The sequence below is a fragment of the Emericellopsis cladophorae genome (genome assembly GCF_022114955.1).
Source record: "Emericellopsis cladophorae strain MUM 19.33 chromosome Unknown NODE_1_length_1489480_cov_119_871856, whole genome shotgun sequence".
NCBI classification, from domain to species: Eukaryota; Fungi; Ascomycota; class Sordariomycetes; order Hypocreales; family Bionectriaceae; genus Emericellopsis; species Emericellopsis cladophorae.
This window is the reverse complement of record NW_026250926.1, coordinates 465,817-484,394: the sequence shown is the minus strand read 5'-3', so window position 1 is coordinate 484,394 and position 18,578 is coordinate 465,817. Positions and strand designations below refer to the sequence as shown.

The 18,578-nt window shown below is 56.9% G+C and overlaps 6 protein-coding genes across 6 annotated transcripts; 2 read left to right on the top strand and 4 right to left on the bottom strand.

Moving 5' to 3' along the window:
* Positions 1-383: 383 nt before the first annotated feature.
* Positions 384-1,869, bottom strand: J7T54_006028 (uncharacterized protein; the record flags this gene model as incomplete). Its single annotated transcript, XM_051502992.1, has 2 exons — positions 384-406; positions 462-1,869. 2 exons carry the CDS (start codon positions 1,867-1,869, stop codon positions 384-386), a joined length of 1,431 nt encoding a protein of 476 aa, XP_051366550.1.
* Positions 1,870-2,811: 942 nt separating this feature from the next.
* Positions 2,812-3,848, top strand: J7T54_006027 (uncharacterized protein; the record flags this gene model as incomplete). The annotated part of the gene is made up of 2 exons (XM_051502981.1): positions 2,812-2,922; positions 2,976-3,848. 2 exons carry the CDS (start codon positions 2,812-2,814, stop codon positions 3,846-3,848), a joined length of 984 nt encoding a protein of 327 aa, XP_051366549.1.
* Positions 3,849-4,224: 376 nt separating this feature from the next.
* J7T54_006026 (dUTP pyrophosphatase) lies at positions 4,225-4,797 on the top strand (the record flags this gene model as incomplete). The annotated part of the gene is made up of 2 exons (XM_051502970.1): positions 4,225-4,465; positions 4,544-4,797. 2 exons carry the CDS (start codon positions 4,225-4,227, stop codon positions 4,795-4,797), a joined length of 495 nt encoding a protein of 164 aa, XP_051366548.1.
* A 132-nt stretch (positions 4,798-4,929) lies between these two features.
* On the bottom strand, positions 4,930-7,727 carry J7T54_006025 (uncharacterized protein; the record flags this gene model as incomplete). Its single annotated transcript, XM_051502959.1, has 6 exons — positions 4,930-5,849; positions 5,921-6,000; positions 6,054-6,064; positions 6,126-6,204; positions 6,882-6,895; positions 6,960-7,727. The coding sequence occupies 6 exons, from the start codon at positions 7,725-7,727 to the stop codon at positions 4,930-4,932; spliced, it is 1,872 nt and encodes a 623-aa protein (XP_051366547.1).
* Positions 7,728-8,615: 888 nt separating this feature from the next.
* Positions 8,616-13,614, bottom strand: J7T54_006024 (uncharacterized protein; the record flags this gene model as incomplete). Its single annotated transcript, XM_051502947.1, has 5 exons — positions 8,616-9,720; positions 9,777-10,572; positions 11,674-12,854; positions 13,059-13,201; positions 13,261-13,614. 5 exons carry the CDS (start codon positions 13,612-13,614, stop codon positions 8,616-8,618), a joined length of 3,579 nt encoding a protein of 1,192 aa, XP_051366546.1.
* Positions 13,615-15,580: 1,966 nt separating this feature from the next.
* J7T54_006023 (uncharacterized protein) lies at positions 15,581-17,481 on the bottom strand (the record flags this gene model as incomplete). Its single annotated transcript, XM_051502936.1, has 2 exons — positions 15,581-15,623; positions 15,842-17,481. 2 exons carry the CDS (start codon positions 17,479-17,481, stop codon positions 15,581-15,583), a joined length of 1,683 nt encoding a protein of 560 aa, XP_051366545.1.
* Positions 17,482-18,578: the final 1,097 nt, after the last annotated feature.

The following is an 18,578-nucleotide window of genomic DNA, read 5'->3' as shown; positions in this document are numbered from 1 at the left end:
GCAATAAGTGATCGAGTGTGGAAGTCAACTTGGGCCGGACGTAGGGTAGCCTGTATGTCTGAGGCCTCTAACTTAGTTAATGATATTGCAGGTGGTAGTATGATCAAGCAGACGAGATCCAACCTCACCATGGACACATTCACGTCAAACAAACTGTCGTTCATTACAAGCTCTACGATAGTCCCTGCACTGCATTCATTCAACCGCCCCCAACAAGCCACGCCAAGATAATCGTTCTTTGCTTTTTGCATACCCTCTGGTAGTAAATCCGATGATGCGCCTCGAAACGTATAAAATGAACAGAAAGAAAATACACGACGGATAGCGACCCCACGCGGTTGTCTCCTGGTCAGTCGTCAAACCGCTTGGGGCAGCAACCTGATCTACACGCGGTGCTTCTCCGATTCTGCGTAGCTCGTTAGTCTCTGTTCGCTCATATCCTGAAGGGCTGGGGAACTCACCAAGACGAGAGTACAGCATGTACAGGGCCATGCGGTTGCACTCCTCCGTTCCGGTCACGGTCACGAGACGCTCATTACTATTGTCTTGCGGGTCGTTGATCTTGATCATGCTGCCGCTCATCTGGCGTATTTCGTTGATCTTCTGGCCGCCCTTTCCGATGATGGCGCCCACCATGTCGTTGGGGATGTAGATTTGCTGCGTGATCGGGCCACCGGGCGCGCCGGCAGGGGCTCCCTGCTGAGGAGGCATAGGCTGGCCTTGCGGCTGCTGCGGCGGGCCGCCCATGTGGGGCTGCGCGTGCGCAGGGGCGCCGTAGCCGGCGTGTGGTCCTCCATACGGCTGAGGCACAGGCTGCTGAGGGTGTCCATGACCGCCGTGCGGAGGATACTGCGGCGGGTACGCCTGGGGAGGCATGTGTCCACCGCGACGGTCGTTCTGGCGGTAGTAGTTCTCGCCCCGTCCAAAGTGGCCGGACGCGGGCTGTGGTGAGTAGGGCACGACCTGCATCCCGCCGGGGATGGAGCCGGCAGGCTGGCCGCTGCGCGTGGCGTAGGCCGAGGCAGCGGGACCTCCGAAACGCTCGTTCAGTTGCTCCAGTAGGGTACTGCCCACATAATACGTAGCAATGTGCACGGCGTCCGCAACACCCATAACGACGAGCGACCTCTCGCTCGACATGGGCAGACAAGAGTCGGAGGCGTTGAGTCGAGCACCCGACGCCTCCTGGATCTCGCGGATGCGAGCACCACCCTTGCCAATGATGGAACCGATCAGGATGTGAGGCACCAGGAGGCGCAGGGGGTAGGTCTTGGACGAGGCCGTGGAGGCCTCGTTCAGGGGCTCGTTGTTCAAGGTGCGGATGATCAGGCCAAAAGCCTTGGCAGCAGCGTCCACTATACCGCTGACTGTCAGGATTCGCTCGACCGCCCCCTTTTGATAGTCGCTGACGGTGCACTTGGCGTTGGAGAGCTTGCGAATGTTGGAGACATTCTCGCCGCCCTTGCCGATAATCGTGGCCGCCTCGGGGCTGGAGATGACAGCGCGGATGTGTATCCAGGCTGTCTCGTCGTGAGCCGATGCCGAGTTGACGGCTGTTTCTGTTGTGGACGCCACGGTCGCCGCCGCCGCCTTGGGGTCAGCTACTTCCGGCATGGGCTCTGCCTCTTCGGCGACAGTGACACTAGCACCGTCCTCATCGCCATCCTCGTGCGCTGCAGATTCGGGCGCGGGTTGCTCCTCGGTGGCGACAGGGGCCGCTTCGTGCTCGACTTCATCGTCGTGCTGCACGACCTTGTCGAGGGCGGGCCGCTTGGCGTCGGGCTGGTCACCCTCGTGCGAAGGTGATGAGGGCGCCTCTAGGGGACGCTTGGCTGAATTGGTCGTCTGGGTTGGCGGGGATGCAGACATTGTGGCGATGGGTAACTTTCTTCACACGCGTATGTAAATTTGATTTTCTTCTCTTTTCTTCTTTTCTTCTTCTAGGCTCGTCTATCTACACTCAGGGGTTTTCAAGGAAAACGTGCTGGTGTAGTGACTGGGCCGGGTGACAAGGTCGAGGCTCCGCAACGCAGGTTGGAAGTGGCTGTGATCGGGAATGTGTCGCGAGAAGGGCGTGCGTAGTTGGGATCAAGCAAGGGCTGGAATTGAAACTGCGCGCGCGCGCTGTGATGTGATCCTCCAGGAACCGTCGAGTGCTTGCGCAGCGTGTCGTGATGCAAGGTTCCCAAGGGCGACGGACGGACTGACGGACGGACGGATGGGAGATTGTGTGAAGCGATCGGCAACGGAGGGCTCAAAAAGCAGAAAGAAGAGGCAGCCGCTCAATTTCAAACCTTATGACCGTTTGATTTCTGATGAAATTAGCCAAGGCAAAGCTATCCTCGAGCTGGCCGTTTGGTCGAGGAGCGTCGGTGTCGGTTCGTTCGTGGCGCTACGTAGGGCGGACGGAGCGTTATAGGCAGACAAGAAATCGCTCGATGCTGTGTGTAGTACCGGCGTTGTCGCTCGGATGCGATCGACTGAGAAGGAGGACCAAGAGTGTTGCGCAACGGCGGAGACACGATTTGATCGACAATGCCAACAGAGACGTTGAGCGTCGCGCGAGATGAAGAAAAGGGACGGACGGGGGGAGGAGTCGAGGCACGGCCAAGATAAATTGGAGCCCTGTTGAGTTCAGTTGGGCCCCGGACTGGGCGCTGGAGCCTAGGGAGAATAGTCACGTGATTCGTTCTCATCTCAAGTTAGCCCACCACCTCAGTCGCATGGGACAGCTGAGCGAAACGAGCACGCGCGCTCAAAGCTCAACTGGTAGTGTTTCACTGCACAGACACAAGGCACAGCGGGGGGACCATGGACGACGACGCGCGCCCTGCAGAGGCCACTGCGTACACTGCCAACCTAGACTTCACGTTGAAGGAGCTCCAGCGCAGGGTCCAAGAACACGAAGACGAGCTGCAACGCGTGAGCCGCCCCAGTCCACGCTACGAGCTGTGAGCTCAGCTGACGCACCGCAGTTGAAGGCAAATGACACAGCCATTGCGCAAACGCCAGTCGGGCAGGCCGAGGTTGTAAAGGCGGCCCTCGAGGAGGTCACAAACACAGAGCCCTTCCTACCACATGCCAGCTCGACGCTGCCGGCCCTGCTGGCTCTCAGAAGGACACACCAAACGATCATCGAGTCAAGAGCCTACTTGGAATCGCAGAAATCAGTCCTGAGCCGCGAGAAGCGGCAGCTGGAAGCTGGCCAGGCTCACCTGAGAGACCAAACACTCCTCAGCGAGGCATTGGATGCCCGTATTGTCGACTTGAAGGCCGAGGTGTCGTCCAGCGCACGGGCACCACCTGGAGACGGAGCTCGCAAGAAGAAGGAAGAGCTACAGAAGAAGAAGGCCCACTACGACGCCGACAGCAAGCGACTGTTCAGAGCCTTGGACAAGTTCATTGACGAGCATCTGGCCGTCATGCTTGCAGCAGAAGAACTAGGCGGACCTGTCGTGGGCGACCTCATGGATGTCGACGGAGCAGATCTGGCCTCTGGCTTCAGCGCGCAGGTCAAACTGAACAAACCCAAGGAGGGCAGGGCCAGCCTCGAGAACAGGGAGGACAAGCGCCAGCGACGACTCGACGAGATCTGGGGCCCTGCAGAGGGTGTTGCGGCGCGGAGAGACGAGGACGAGGTCGCGGCGGCGGGCCGAGAGATGAAGGAGCTGATCCAGGCCTTAATGGGTCAGCTGCAGGATGCTGGCGGGGACTCTTCCTCCTCATACGTGGTGTTGTCGAGGGAGTCTGCCGCCGCGAGGTTCCTCGTGAGGAGCAAGGTGGCCCAATTCCATGCGAAAGATGCGTCGCGACTGCGATTGATTGACTTTGGGAGGGAGTTTGATTGACCTGGGCGCTCAGGGATCGAGTCGTCGATGCTGGAAGCGCTCATCACGAAGCACGCACCCGGACAACGAAGAGGCGGGCAGAACCATACTTGACTATGCAGAAGCATTGCGTAACGAAATCAAGTCTCAATATCAATTGCTATTATTAGTCTAGGACATTGTCCCGTTGATGTTCAGCCAAGAAGCACTTCAAACCCTTGCGCTCCATTGGCCAATTCGCGGCCCACGACGCGTCTCAGCTGGGCCCCGCGTCGCGTCACCGCCTTCTCTCTCTTTGCCCACTCACTACCCATCCCTCGTACTTGAGAACCTCATCAATCAAGTAACAAAAACCCTCGAGCCCCTTCATCCAGACTCCTCTCCCGCCCTGCGCAGAATGACCTCAGCGTCCAACGACGCACCGACATCCCCTCCCGCAAAGCGCGTCAAGACCGACGACACCATGGCCGAACCTAAGCTCCTCGTAAAGAGGCTCTCGGACAAGGGCCGTGTGCCCACCCGCGGCAGCGCCTTCGCCGCGGGCTACGACATTTACGCCGCCAAGGACACAACTGTCCCCGCGAGGGGTAAGGTGCTCGTCGACACGGACATCTCCATCGCCTGCCCCGCTGGTACCTGTACGTGACCTCCCACGGCATGAGATAAATGCACCACCCACCCACATGCAGGTCGGCTGCTGACACGAGTCCAACTAGATGGCCGCATAGCGCCTCGCTCCGGCCTCGCCTCCAAGAACTTCATCGACACGGGCGCGGGCGTCATTGACGCTGACTACCGTGGTCAGGTCAAGGTTCTCCTCTTCAACCACGCCGAGACGGACTACGAGGTCAGGGAGGGCGATCGCGTCGCGCAGCTCGTCCTCGAGAGGATCTACACGCCCGAAGTGGAGGAGGTGCAGGAGCTGGAGGAGAGCGTGCGCGGTGCCGGCGGGTTTGGCTCGACGGGTTGAGGGACGCCGTCGCGATGATGAGACACATGAGATCATGAGAAAGAATAGAGTGACATGGCACCTACAGGCCAAAAAAGTCAAAGAGTCTATAAGCCATCTATGATAGAAGTAGGCGAGACAAGAGACGATCTTCTACATCTCCTTCGCCTGGAACTGCACCTTTGGATCACGCAGACAATCCGGGTTGCGTACCAGCTGCAGCTCGGCCGCCTTGCTCTTGACGAGGTGCATCTTCTTGTCGTCCTTCTTGTCGTCCTCGGTCATGCCACGCGTCGTCTTCTCCACGACCTGGCCCATGCGCGCGCTCGTCCGCGACAGAAGCTCGTGCATACTCGCCAGCGTCTTCTCGGCCGCCTTGGCGAGCGGCAGTTGGAGGGTCGGCACGTCGTCGCCGCTCTGCCAGCTCGTCTTGCCGCCGAGGCCCGGGACGGCCGAGACGGCCTCGCGCATGCGGACCACCATGAGGGCGGCGAACATGTCGCCCGTGCCGCTGAAGTAGCAGTCGATGGCCGGAAAGACGATTTTGAAGAGCCGCGCCCGCCCGGCCGACGTCATGGTCGAGCCCACCACCGACAGATGCTTCCCCGCGGAGGGGGAGGGCAGGTCTTCCGGCGCGTGGGGCAGCGTGACGGACGTGATGACGACGTGGGGGATCTTGTAGGTGTCGTGCAACGCCTGGATGGCCGCTGTGAGACTGGCCATGTCCTTGATCGCGACGCCCGATAGCAGTTCCGCCTCGAACTGATTCGGCAGGATGAGGTCTGCGTACTGAACCAGGCCCCTGTATGCCGGCACAACGTCCTCTGCCACGTACAGCCGCCCGTTGTCCCCCATGACGGGGTCGAGCACCCAGAAGAAGTTGTCGCGGTTCTTCTCCTTGAGAGCCTTGGCGATGGCCCCGACGGCGTTGACGGCTTCGGCGCCCGGTATGTACCCGGAGAGCATCATGTCAAAATCATCGAGGTAGGCGGACTGGAGGCCCTCGTAGAGGGCCGTGATCTCCTGTGCAGTCGATTTGGTGCCCTGCCATTGTCGGTAGCCGGTGTGGTTGCCTTTTTTATTTTGCCAAGTCAGCGGATGGACGGACTCTCAGTATCGGTGCAGCAGGCCGTGGTGTCATTACTGAATTGGACGGTGTTGAGGGCTGCCACGTCGCAGCCTAGAGACTGGAGGGTGAAGACGGCGATCTTGTTGCCGACGTAGCTACAGACTCAGCCTCACGTGCAGACACAAGTACAGGATCGTGTAGGTTTTACCCTGAGACAACCTGTGCGGGCGCGTGGTGAGCTGCTCGTTCTCGGATCCAAGATGGAGGAGTCTTGACATACATGACTGGCCACAGCCAGGACTCTCGTCTCCGGCACGGGGAGCAGCGAGGTCATGATCTTGCGCAGTGTGCTGGGAGCACTGTGACGCACAAAGGACCCGCGAGATGATTATGTGAAGAATGAGGATAGCGTGTGATGTATGACACAGTAAGACGTGAGTGAGCGATCAGTGAGCGAGAGAGTGAGGGAGTGAGTGAGTGAGTGAGTGACTGCGATCTCAGGGACGTGGTTCGCATCAGCGACGATAGTACCACCACGAGGTCGGCGGCAGCAGCTGCAGCATGATGTCTCTTCATCAGATCAAATCCCTCTTCCAGTCTCCGCCAGCTGGGCTTCTCCAGTTTTTCCCATGGAGCCAAAGCCGATGGTGGTTCTGGAATGTCAGAATCGAGCAGCACGCACTTGTTGGACTTGGCCTGCCCCGCTTCTCCTCCAACCATCGCCGCCCCTCCATCTTGTCCTGTTCCGTGGGAGGTCAGGCAGAGATTGTGTGTTTGAAAAGGATATTGCTGTCTAAATCATTCGTCGTTCGTACACGGCCTTGGCTCAGACATGTCCCCCGCGTAGCGCTAATTACAGTCCGTCGACTGAACCCCCCTTCCTTTCCTGTACTTGCTTCGCCCGAATGCATGCATGCAGAATAGAATGGCCACAGCCAACCTAACTAACCCCCTTCGGTCCCCTGTTTTCCTACGAACGCCAGCCCAGCGTAAAGCATTTTCGTCAAAACGGTCGTGATATTGGTCCAGTCCTTACTCTTCATCACCAATCTAGCAGAGGGGTCAGTACATGGGGGTGCAGAGGTCGAGAAAAGAAAAAAAAAAGAAGACATACCTTGGGCGCCAGGTAGAAGCGCAGGTAGCTGCCCGAGCCCAGGTCGTAGGACACGAGCAGCGGCACCTCGTTCGACAGGCTGATTGTGACGGTGGAGGAGACAGAGGTGGCCTTGCAAAAGTTGACGAGGTACTTGAGCGAAAAGGTCAGGCTGACGGGCTCGCTGAGGTTGATCTCGACATTGTCCTTCTTGCTCTTGTCGTCGAGGGCGGTGTTGTTGCGCAGGGTGACGCTGCCGCTGCCAATGTCGCCGTTGGCCGAGAACTTGATGCCGTCCTTGGACGCGTCGATGCTCACGGACTCGGACATGGCCGCCAGGTCGGTGCAGATGCGGCGGAACTCGGTCGAGCTCATCGTAATGGCCGCCGCGTACTCCGTCTCGGGGATGCCCAGGTGCTCCTGATCAATGTCCATGAGCTTGAGGTCGTACTCGCTGATGCGGTCGTTGGTGCTCGTCTCGAACTGCAGGTTGACCACGTCGGGCGTGTCCTCGGCCTTGAGCGTGAGGATGTCGTCGCTCTGCGCCGCGCGCAGCACCTTGGTCAGCGACGTCAGGTTGACGCCCAGCGCAATGTTGCGGTCGCAGCGGTATGGCGAAAAGGCCTCCGCCTTGAGCATCATGGACACGAGCGCCACGTGCGAGTTGTCCATGGCCTGCAGCGCGATACCCGAGTCATTGCAGTCAAAGTTGCAGTCCTGGACGAGGTCTTTGATGGAGTCCACCACCTTCTTTATGAGATCGGCTTGTTCGAGGCGTGCTTCCAACATGGTCTGGTCCCTCGTCAGTTAACTCGGATTCGCACGCACGAACGACTTGACTGGGCGTGAATGCACTGACCGCTGATTGTGTGGTAGGTGTGGATTAGTGAAGAAGAAGACTACAGAGCACAGAGTGGCAACTATGTGTGACAGACGAGTAGAGGCTGATTGAAAGACTGTTGTGGCAGAGTTGAGCTGAGAAAGAGGCAAATCGGGCGGGATGGTGGTGATGGTCACGTCAAGTTTGCTCTCAAGTACTTTACGCGAGGGGGAGCTCCTGGCGGGCGGGCTGGAGACGCGTCGAAACGCCAACCGCACGCGGGGCACGAGATTCGCGTTTGCCTCGAGCTAGTCTAGGACTCTAGGGTGAGTACCAAGGTACCGGGTACCATGGCACTTGATCGTCACCCTGCCCTCTTCCGCACATGATTTGGATTAGCAAACCGGTGGGACAAGTCAAGTGCCCTCGTCCAAGAAGTTCATTGTGCCAATTTTTGCAAATTGATTCGCTGGGAGGCACATTCTGCAGCGACCCAGGTTATATACGTACTATGTACATGTCTGTCCAAATGCCAGACCCAGCAATCCCCGACGCCAGACTATGCATTTTTCAATTCCAACCAGCAAGCAAGCAGAGACAGAAGAAAGAGGAAAGCCTTCCTAAGCCTTTTCTGTGTTCGTGCACCATTGAGCCCGCCATATGCGGTTGGCTACGAAGCCCGTAGTTTGTACAGCGATGAGTGCACCGCCCGGATTATGTTCATGAACAAATAAGTAAAGAAGAAAGGAAGGAAGGGCAGAAAGAGATCGTGGTATCGTGTGCTGCTTCAGCAGCAGCTGTTGTGCGCGGATTTGCGCGACTGGTCGTCAGTGGAAAAGACGGGGGAAAGCCCTTCTTCACATGGACATGACCCTTGTATTCCCAGGAGGCGCGCTCGTCCTGGTGCGAGGGCGGAGGTTGATGACGGTCTCCAACTCCTTCATCATGCCCCTCGTGGCCTCCACGTGTTGTCGTGCCGTGGCTCTCTGCTCTCTTTCCTCCTTCACCTTGGCGATCCGCTCCTCGCGCGTCAACGTGCTGCGTTGTCGGGGCAGCGCCACAGCCTCAAACACCTCGCGCTCCGGCTCGTCCGACGGCAGCGGAGACTCGCCCGTGAGCTTCTTGAGCGCGGCGGCGGCATCGCCCTCCTCGTCCACCGTGGTGAGGCCGCTCAGGGATGTGGTCGGCGAGATGAGCGCGCTCATCGAGGAGAGCCTCTTCTCGTTGCGGTCGATGCCCTGGGCAAGCGCGGCCTTGCCCTCCTCCCACACAGACATGAGCTCCTTGAGGTCGCTGCCGATGGACTCATACTGTGTCAGGAGGTGAGGGGCCAGCTCCGTCAGATCCTGCGAGTCGTTGAGCGCTCTGTCCGACTCCTCGCGCAGCAGTTGCAGTTTAGCCCCCAGGCCACGGATACCCGAGCCCAGCGAGTTGAGCTTGTGCAGCTGTGATCGCCATCGTTCCCTCCCCGGTGTCAGGGGTGTCTTTGGGGCTGAGGGCGGCGGAAATGACTCCTCCTCGTGCAGCAGATCACGCAATTTGACCATGCTCGCCTTGGTGCTCTCATTCAAGCTCCTCAGGGCTTCGACGGCCGTTGTCCAGCGCATCAGGTCCGAACTCTCCCCGTTCGCGTCCAGTGCCAGCAGAGAGCACAAGAACACTTTGCGGATAATGTGGAACCGGCTCACCGCGATCTTGAGGGTGCGCAGCGATTCTGGGTCGTCAAATTCTTCCTCGTCGAAGCCGCGGTTCGCGTCGGAAATGTCAAAGTCGCTTATCTCGTAGATGTCGAGGTACTTCTCCAGATTTGTCTGCTCGGCGAACCCGCGAACAACCGTCGACACCTGGATGTACGTCTTCAGCACGTCTGCAATGGTCGATCGGAGCGCTTTGCGCAGGCGCGCACACTTGCGGTCTTGGACCTTGTCCTCGATGCGCGAGACGGGGGGTAGCGGCGCGGAGCTGGATCGTATGCGTTAGAAACAGCGACAGGGACACACGCGGTCGGGGCCACCTACATCCGGTATCCTCGCGATACGAGGCCGACATCCTGAATCAGCGAGAGTGCCGACCCGACGACCCCGTCTAATTCTTGCGAGGCCGCCACAAAGGCTGCCACCTCTGCAAGCGACTGCTCTCTCCGATATCGTAGCCATTGTCGCTTCATGTAAACCTGGCCAAGGAGCACACCCGCCGCAGCCAGCGCCCCCAGAAACACCAGCCTCTTCTTCGTCACACGGGTCGTTCCCTTGCCCAGTACCCAGCTCAACACCGTCGCGACGGCCAACGCGCCTAGGACAGACGCCGCCATCCCCTCGGTCGAAAACGTCGGCCCGTCCGACCCTGCCATGCCATCGCCCGGGTCGAGGGGGCCCTGCGACGGCCCCGGTATCGAATGCCCGCTGAGCAACTGCGACGCCACAATCACGTATCGGAATTTTTCGAGAAACTTTGCGTTGTCCGCCCGGTCGATGCTTGCCGCCACGGCTGTGCTGTAGTTCCTCTTGAGACCCCTTTGTGCCATAGCGCCCCTCCCCAGGGGTCGAATGTCCAGTCTCGGTAGCGCAGCGCTCTTCTTGGGGCCGCCCCGAATATGCGGTCGTCCCGTTGGCGCGAAGCGAGGACTGGGACTAGGCGATGCGGACATGACACTGCTCTGATCGTGGCCGTCCTCGTTGTCGTCGTTGTCCTCGTCGTGTTGCTGTACGGCGGCGCCCCATTCGCTCTCGTCGCCAGAGCCGGCATCGGCGCGCAGGTATGCGGCGAGAGGCGTTTCTTCGTAGACGACGGGTTCCATGGGCACGGGGCGCGTGACTGCGATGCGTGGAAGAGGGTGTACGGGTGCCGGAAGGAGGGACGTGGTTGAGGGCGCTGGGCGCGGATGCATGTGACTGATTGTCGGTTTCGGCGGGTTCGACGCTCGTCTAGGGTAAGTGAGATTAAGTTGGTGCCGGTCGATCTCTCGTCATGGCTTGCGCAATCGTCTTGCGGTGAGGACAAAGGAGAATATGCCTAGATTTGAAGGAATGTGAAAAAAAAGGGAAAAGACAGTGAGATTGATTGACGTGGCGAAGGTTCAAGCAAGATCAAGGAAATAGGTAGAACGGTTAATTAGCAAGTGACCACCAATGGACAAGGAGATGGACAACGGACGGACAAGTCACAGACATCAGCCGCTAGGACGAATGGGGTCAGTCGGATCGGGCAGGTGGAGAGTGAGTCGGCGAGGCGCGGCGTCCGATTGGCTGTAGCACACCCCAGCTTATGACACGCGGCGAGTACCCTAAATAAAGGTACGTACCGAGCGCTGAAACCGAAGCCTGGTCTTCTGCATCTCTCATTTACAAACTGCTCACGTCTAGGTATTGCAACTCATGTTTGTCTGTGTATCGAAAGAGCAGCCCATCGTGCCCTCTCTTCCCATGCCTCTTCCTGATCAGAGGAGGGCTGTGTGCGTGCGACGCATGAAATTACACAATCTGCCTCCATCTGGGGTCCATAGGCCTTCCAGGGACTCTCCAGGGACCCCCGCCCCCCTAAATAATAATAAAGTCCAGTCCCGCCGAGTGTTTTGGTTTGCTTGCAACAGGGGCTTTATTGTTCATCGCGAAGAATCACAATCACAATCATTCAACGAGAAAACCGACCGCGAAAGCAGTGACCGAAGCCCTACAGTGCTCAGCACTCACCATTTCGACAGGGTTGATTACCATTGTTGCCGTTATTAGCATCTCCACGAAGATCATCAACTCCATCGCTCAAGACATGCATGCCCCCGCCAAGCTGACTAGTATCTGTCTGCCGTACCTCGTCTGCGCAATCCTGCTTCTCTTGCCTTTGTCTTCTTCCTGTCCCTCAAGACTAGTGTCTCCATGGCCGAATCCCAATCCCAAGACCTCAAACCCCTCAACCCACCCCTAGACCTCCGGGATTCCGCCGTCGCTTGAGCCCAGTGCTTGTCACTGTCCACGTGAATGATTCCCTTGGCCACTTTCATGCTGGCCCGATGCGCAAGCATCGCATCGCCATCCCCGGTAAACTCGTCCGTCCAAGCAAATCCACCGCCCATATTTCGTCCTCCCCTCACCCTGCGTGGCCTCACACTGCGCCAGACCCAATCCTGCAACGCCTCGCCCCGGTACGCATATAGTAAAGCGATCAAGACCACCAGAAGTGTGACGGGCAATCCTGTTGCCCAGAAGATCTTCTGCGAGAATTCCGTGTCCCGAATATCAGTGACATTCATGCCCATGAAACTGGTCACAAATGACAGGGGCAAGAATAGCAGTGTGACAAAGGTGAACACTCGGATTGCCTTGCCGTGGTCCTCCTCCAGAATCTCAATTGTCTGCTTGACCTGCTCTTTCAAGAATTGAGACTTTTCGCGCAGAGTGTTGATGGTTTGCGCTTTGGAACGAAGGACCCTCTGTTGACGGCGGCCGAAGTCTCGCTCGATTCTGAATAAGCCCACCCTATCCCCAGTCGTTGGGTGCATGGAGCCCGGATTCAGCAACTTGAGGTAGTTGTCCAAGACTGTCTCCTGCGAGTCGAGCAGGCCATGCAAAGCATCCAGCTCCTCCTCCAGCGCGCGGATATCCAGGAACACTCGTTTCTTCGGTCGGCGGTTGGCTTCAAAACGCAACTCTGACACGTAACGCTGGTACAGCAAGAGAAAGTCCGGCTTCCCAGGATTGGTTGATGAAGCGTGCGGCAGAACGGGTCTGTTTTGTAAATTTGCAACAAGCGCCATGAGCAGGAACTCGGCCCCGACGGACTCGATACCAAGACCGTCGATATGCCGAGTGGTGCCCTTCATCAGGATGATATCCTTCTTCGCGTCTTGTAGGTAGTCATATGCCAGTCCCTTGCTCACTTCCTCCTGTCTGATGAGCCTTTCAATTTTGGCCTTAATGTACGCTTTTTGGCGAAGGGACGCAGACCTTCGGCGATTGTAAAACGAGAGCAGATGGGCTTGGATGACGTACATCGAAAGCACCTCCTGGAACGCGTATACCACCTTGCTGGGGAGTGGTGGGCGCACCTTGGTAGACTGCGGACTGGCACTGGCCACGAGAGTATGCAGTTCCCGGACGTAGCTAGTAACGGGGAGAATTCGGGACAAGAACTCTTCCAGATGTCGCAGATGGCCGGCGCCAGGTTTTGGTGCCGGTTCGTGGTCCGTTCCCCAAACTCGATAGATCCAGACGAAACATGGATCATCAAAGCAATTATCTGACTGGATAGAGCAATCGAAGTGATGCTCGTGTAGATGCAACATCGCGGCATCTGGCGAGGCATACTGCTCCTTGCCCGAACACGCCGAGCATCTGGCCCAGGACTTGCTGTGCTGCACGAACATTTCCTTTGCAGGGTTGTCAAAGTCAGCGACTGCAAATAACTCGCCGGGGTCACCTCTCAAGTCCATGACATCCCAGATGACTTGCTGTAAGATCCATGTCAGTTACCCTAAGCCATGCGAGGTGTTTATTATCATGAACTTACCCGAAAGATCTCGTCGACTGCCCCCCAAAAGCGTACACACACATGGTGATTGACATGGTCACCCGATGCAGGCATGTAGGCTCGAAATACCTCCCTCGAAAGAGTGAACAGCCGTCTCATGAGCGCCTTGTCATGACGGGTGTTCTGGATGGACTGGTTCTGCTTGGCGGACGGGGCCCCCAACCGGGATGGGGGCTGTTCGCTTGCTTGCTCCTGCTGGTCCTTCCCGGCAGCATTCCCACCATCCTGCCTTGCATCATCTTGAGGCACCTGACTGCTGGTTCTGCTATTCTCAACGTTGTCTGAAAGAATTTCTGGACCGGGAGCCGTGTCATTGTCGTCGATTGCTTCCATCGAAGTTTGGTCTGCCCCTGTATCTTTAACTTCTGGCTCAGCTGGCATGTTGTCTCCCGCCTTGTCGCGCGTATCCCTTTTCAAGTGTATTACTGGTGTAGCGGGCTCGTCTCGCAGGAATCTGTGTCGCTGAAGAACATCGTCCAGGGAACAGTTGTATGTACGCGAGTACAGCCTTGAAACAACACTCTTTGAGATAGAATGCTTCATGGTTCCTAGTATGCTCACCAATGACTTCTCGACCTCTTCCTCAGTGCGCTCGTCCTTGCCAGTCTTGAGTCTCCATTGCAAGAACGGCACCAAGCGCATTTTTGGACAAACCTCATCCAGCGGCAAAATGGGCCATTCGTATGTGTCAGTGATTGTCACGCCCAAGTCAGACATGAGAGGACGTATATCCATGACATACTCATCCACCCAGTCAGGCTTCTCGCCAGCCGCGGGGTGCGGCTTCGACCTATAAAACCCACGCAGCTTCTGGGTTTCGAAAATAGAATCGGTCTCGGGATTATAAGCGATGTTTTCACTGTGCATCGAAATTAGTTCGCGCCCGTCGACGTCGAAAGTACGACGGAGAGCGAGCCTGCGGATCACCGGATCACCTTCTCCTCCCAAAGGCGTCCGTTCTATGGTTGACCGCGTAGAGAAGAGGCACGGAACCACATGGGCGTCGAGCACATGTTCAATTCTCTCAATATATTGCCTTTGTTGTCCTTCTCTTCTGACGCCTGTATGTATCGAAGTTACGCCACCTGTAGTAGATATTGAGGAGCTGCCTGACTCGCTGGAGTAGTCAGAACCAATGTCGAGTCCGTGTCCCGGTGATACGTCTTCGCGCGGCTGGAAGATGTCCGGTTCAGCCTTTTGATAGCTATTCGAAGCATTTACAGCATAGCTCGGAATAGAATAAGATCTGCGAGACGTTGGCCTCTCTCGTCTCAAAGCACGTCTTTCACCCCAGGAGATGATTGGCGAGCGGCTACGAAAGCGTAACGAGCTTTTTGATGAAGTGGAGTAACCTGAACGTCTATAACGCAAGGATGGACCAACACTGGGCCGCCTGACAATATCATGCTCAGGAGGAGCAGGAGGAGGTGTGAGGTCTTGGGCGTCCTCCTCCCACTCAACTCTCGTCTTCTTCGGTTGTTGGGGCTGTTTCTGGGTCTGTTCCCCTTTCAAAACTCCAATACGCTGCTGCATCTCAGGGATGGCACCATATTTGAGATCTGCCGCCATACGGAAATCGCGTGCTTGCTCGGCTCTACTAAGTTTGTCCAGGAGCTCAGAGAAACGATTCTCAGCGCGCTCGAGATCAGTAGCTGGTGGCCCGGTGTTATCAAAAGGTCCCCTATGATCTAAAGATGGCTCATGAGAAGAGAGTTGTTTTGAGGGCATTGTAACCATGGGTTGAGCGAGCGCAGGAGAGCTCTGTCGTAACATATTCTCCCAGGGCGCAGAAATGTTGATTGTCCCTTTCGGCTCCGCGGTTGTGCTAGAGTCCGAGAGAATCGGACGAACTATGGTATCTTTGGGACGTATAATGAGCTGCATGCTGCTATAATCGACAGCGTTCTGCTCAGCACTTGGAGCTGCCTTGTTCACGCCGTCACCGTTTGTCGGACGGGCAACTTCGTGCATGCTCCTGGTCGTAGACTTCTCTGAAACAGGCGATAGTTGATACCGCGAGTACTCGCTGGGAGCATCTTCCCTTATTCGAATGCCCCGAGGTGGGATATCGGCACGGCTTTCCTCATCACGCCGGACTAATAATGTAGCGTCCCTCTCAATGGCATGTACTTTGTCATCGCTCGGCCTTGCTTGATGTTCCTTGAACTCTTTGAGCGGAGAGATCGGTCTCGGCCGACTTCTCATGTGTTTGGCTCCGCGCGCGGGCAGTACTTCTGTCTTTGCGGTGCCCAAGTATGCGTCCGCAGAAAGCTTGGAGCCTGGGTGAGGTCGGTCCCGGCTAGGACTGCGGTAAGGGTACGTGAGTCCATGACTCCGGGTCGCTGCGCGGGACTCTCGGTCATCATAGTGTCGCGCATAAATTTGGCTGTCTCGCCGATCATCATCATAGCCTCGAGATCGCGATACAATGACCTTATCCATGTAGTTGGGATGGCGGGATGAGGGCGATTGCTGCCGGCTGGCTGGTTTTGGCCTACCCCTCAGGTAATAACCGTGGCCCATTTCATCCCCCACCTCAGGGTATTGGAGCACAACTGACAATGTGAGGGGTGTAGCGTGATCGCTTTCCAGTATGGCAATCCAGCGACTGGGGGTTAGGATGTCCTCGCCCTCGTATATTGCCCACATAGACGGATCGACGTTGTGACCTGCGACAAGCGCAACAGCGTATTTCAAGAACTCGGCGAAACTGTAGTCAGGTTCAATAACGACAGGATAGGAACGATCATGCTTGTCCACTAGCCGAATGACGAGAGGTTCCTGGGAGCCGGGCGGGCGGTCGTTGACGAGGATCGAGTCACCGCGTATATCAGCTGCCGATTGCTCAGACATGGTTATGAGCACATCTGATCCGATGAGAAGGCACCAGAGCTGGTTGATGTGCAACCCATCTTTGCCCGGCGCTCTGGCGCCCACCTTCTGCACTACCTGCCCACTCTCGCGTTCATTTCCCACATCGTACCCGTACAAGGATTGCAGGAGACTCCGCGGTCGGAATTCCGTGTCGGAGCCTCGGCGGCTGAGGTACTGGCCCAGGACGAGGAAAGGAGACGCCAGGAATAGTACGGGTGCCACCGCATTGTTTTGGCTGTCCCTTCCCTCCGCAGTGTCCCCCGTTCCCACGCAACGCAGAATGCAGCCAAGTTCAAGATGGGGGCCGCATTCCGAGGGCCCAGTGAATTGTTCCTTGACTCTTTCCAGTGTCTCCATGGCAACCGATCTGGCTTCCTCGGTGACAAAGGGACAGTTGAGAACCAATCGCTCCAGTGGCTTGAACCTCAGTGCGGGCTGCTGTACATGCAGCCATCGCATTTGAGCAGAGGCTCCGATATCCAGTGTCCTCGGACCAGAGGGACAAATCAACGTGGTCCTCCCTACTCCAGTCTCAATTGTAGAATACTCCGATGCCTGAACAGTCATGAGCTCCGTCTTCGACACCTTGCCAGTAAGAGATGTGCATGGTTGCCTCCAGGCAGATGCCTCAGGGGTGGCACGTAACTCCTGGCTCGGAGCACTGGTGTGAACTGTCCGGTGTCCCCCGTTAAGACGCAGTTTTATAGAGAGTCCTTCTTTCTCCACCTCTCGTGTCGTATCAGGATAATCCTCAAACGGGCTGTCTTCATATCTCAGATATCTTTGGCTAGCGTCGCTGCAATTCGCTGCATATGGCCCTGGCAACGACGTCGTTTGTGTAACATCGATGCTGACTGGCTGTGGGGAACCCTCCCGCCTCTCAAGGGATCGGAGTTGCTTTTCCACGCCAACTAGTCTCTCCTTCAAATCTGCAAGATTCGTCTTGTGCCCGTGGTCCTTGTTCAGAAAGTCTTCGAGCTGCTCTGAAAGGGAGACGCCCAGTTCATGTTGCATGTTGCTCGCCTCTGCCATCTCTTCGTCTAGCGACGCTATGCGTGCCTCCAACTGGCGCGTTTTGATTTCAAAATCCAGCTGAAGCCGTTCACTTCTCCTTTCGGCCTCCATGCGCTGGTTTAGCAATGTGTCCGCCGATACGTCGAGGGGCAGCTCTTGCAATTGCTGTGTAAGTGCATCTTTGACGGCGTCAAGCCTCAAGTACTCCGAGGGGGCTTCTGCTAGGCCCATTTTGATGCGCTCGAGGTCTACCTGGGCAATTTCAGCTTGCACAACCTCTGCTAGGCTAGCTTGGTTGTGATCGGGCAGCATGCTTAACAGCTTTTGAACGATGTTTTTCCTGGCATTGTGAAAGTGATTATCGAACGAAGAGCGATCTGATCGCAATCTCTGCAGCTCGGTCTGCATCTGTTGTCGTTGCTGCACTCGTAGTTCATTTTCCGTACGTAGATCCAAGCGGCGTTTCACCGTGGCGCTCCTTTTGCGGTCCCAGATTTCTCTCTCATCATTCTCAAGCTTCTTTACCAGCTCGATCTGCTCGTAAAGCTTCCTTGACAGTTTTTCAAGTCTCTCTGCGTCCACGGGCCCTCGCCACGAATCTTGCCGCAAAGGCGAGCGGTGGTAGGAAGGGGACGGCGTTCGGCGGCGTTCGTAGTATCTTCCAAAAGGGTTTTGTGAGCGCGGCCTCATTATGACTGGAGATGGGGATCGCCGTCTGATCCTCACTCCGGACAGAGAGCGTCGCCTCCGTGGTGGCATGTGATATTCTATATCACCATCCTCGCTGAAGCTGTGGCTACGTCCGCTGGGCTGGTCTCGGTCCCGGTGGAAATGTCTACCATGTAGGCCGAATTCTGGTGCTGGGGGCTTGTCGTACTCACGAGGCGGTGATGTATGTCGCCTCCTTAGTCGAAACTCACGCTCATCATATGGCGCCCCGTAGGAGTCGGAGTCGGAGTCGGAGTCGGAGTCGGAGTAGAAGGATGACATGACGAGCGAACCAGCCAGTCTGGAGGGTGACACTACCGGGTCTCACAGCTACTCACAGCGCCGCTCAAGATCCAGAAAAGGGCTCAAGTTATGGAGGGTTGCCACTTTGATTGAGAAAGTTTCCAGCTGAGCGACGAGGCAGGATTAACAGCGGCGACTGCATCGTTGCATCTGCATGTCAGCCCTGCCACCCCTGCTGGCGCCAACGCCCCGAACAAGCCATAGCTGGACGTCATTCATCCATCCATCCATTGGGCTGAATCATGAGGAGCGGCTGGAAAGACCCTGGAAATAAACATCCATGCCCCAAGACACGATGGAAAGCGATAATGCCCGACCAGTGTAAGTCTGCGGGATAGTAGGTGGGGTGACAGTTGCTCATGCGTGATGCAGAAATCGGACCCGAGGAGGGAGTCTCA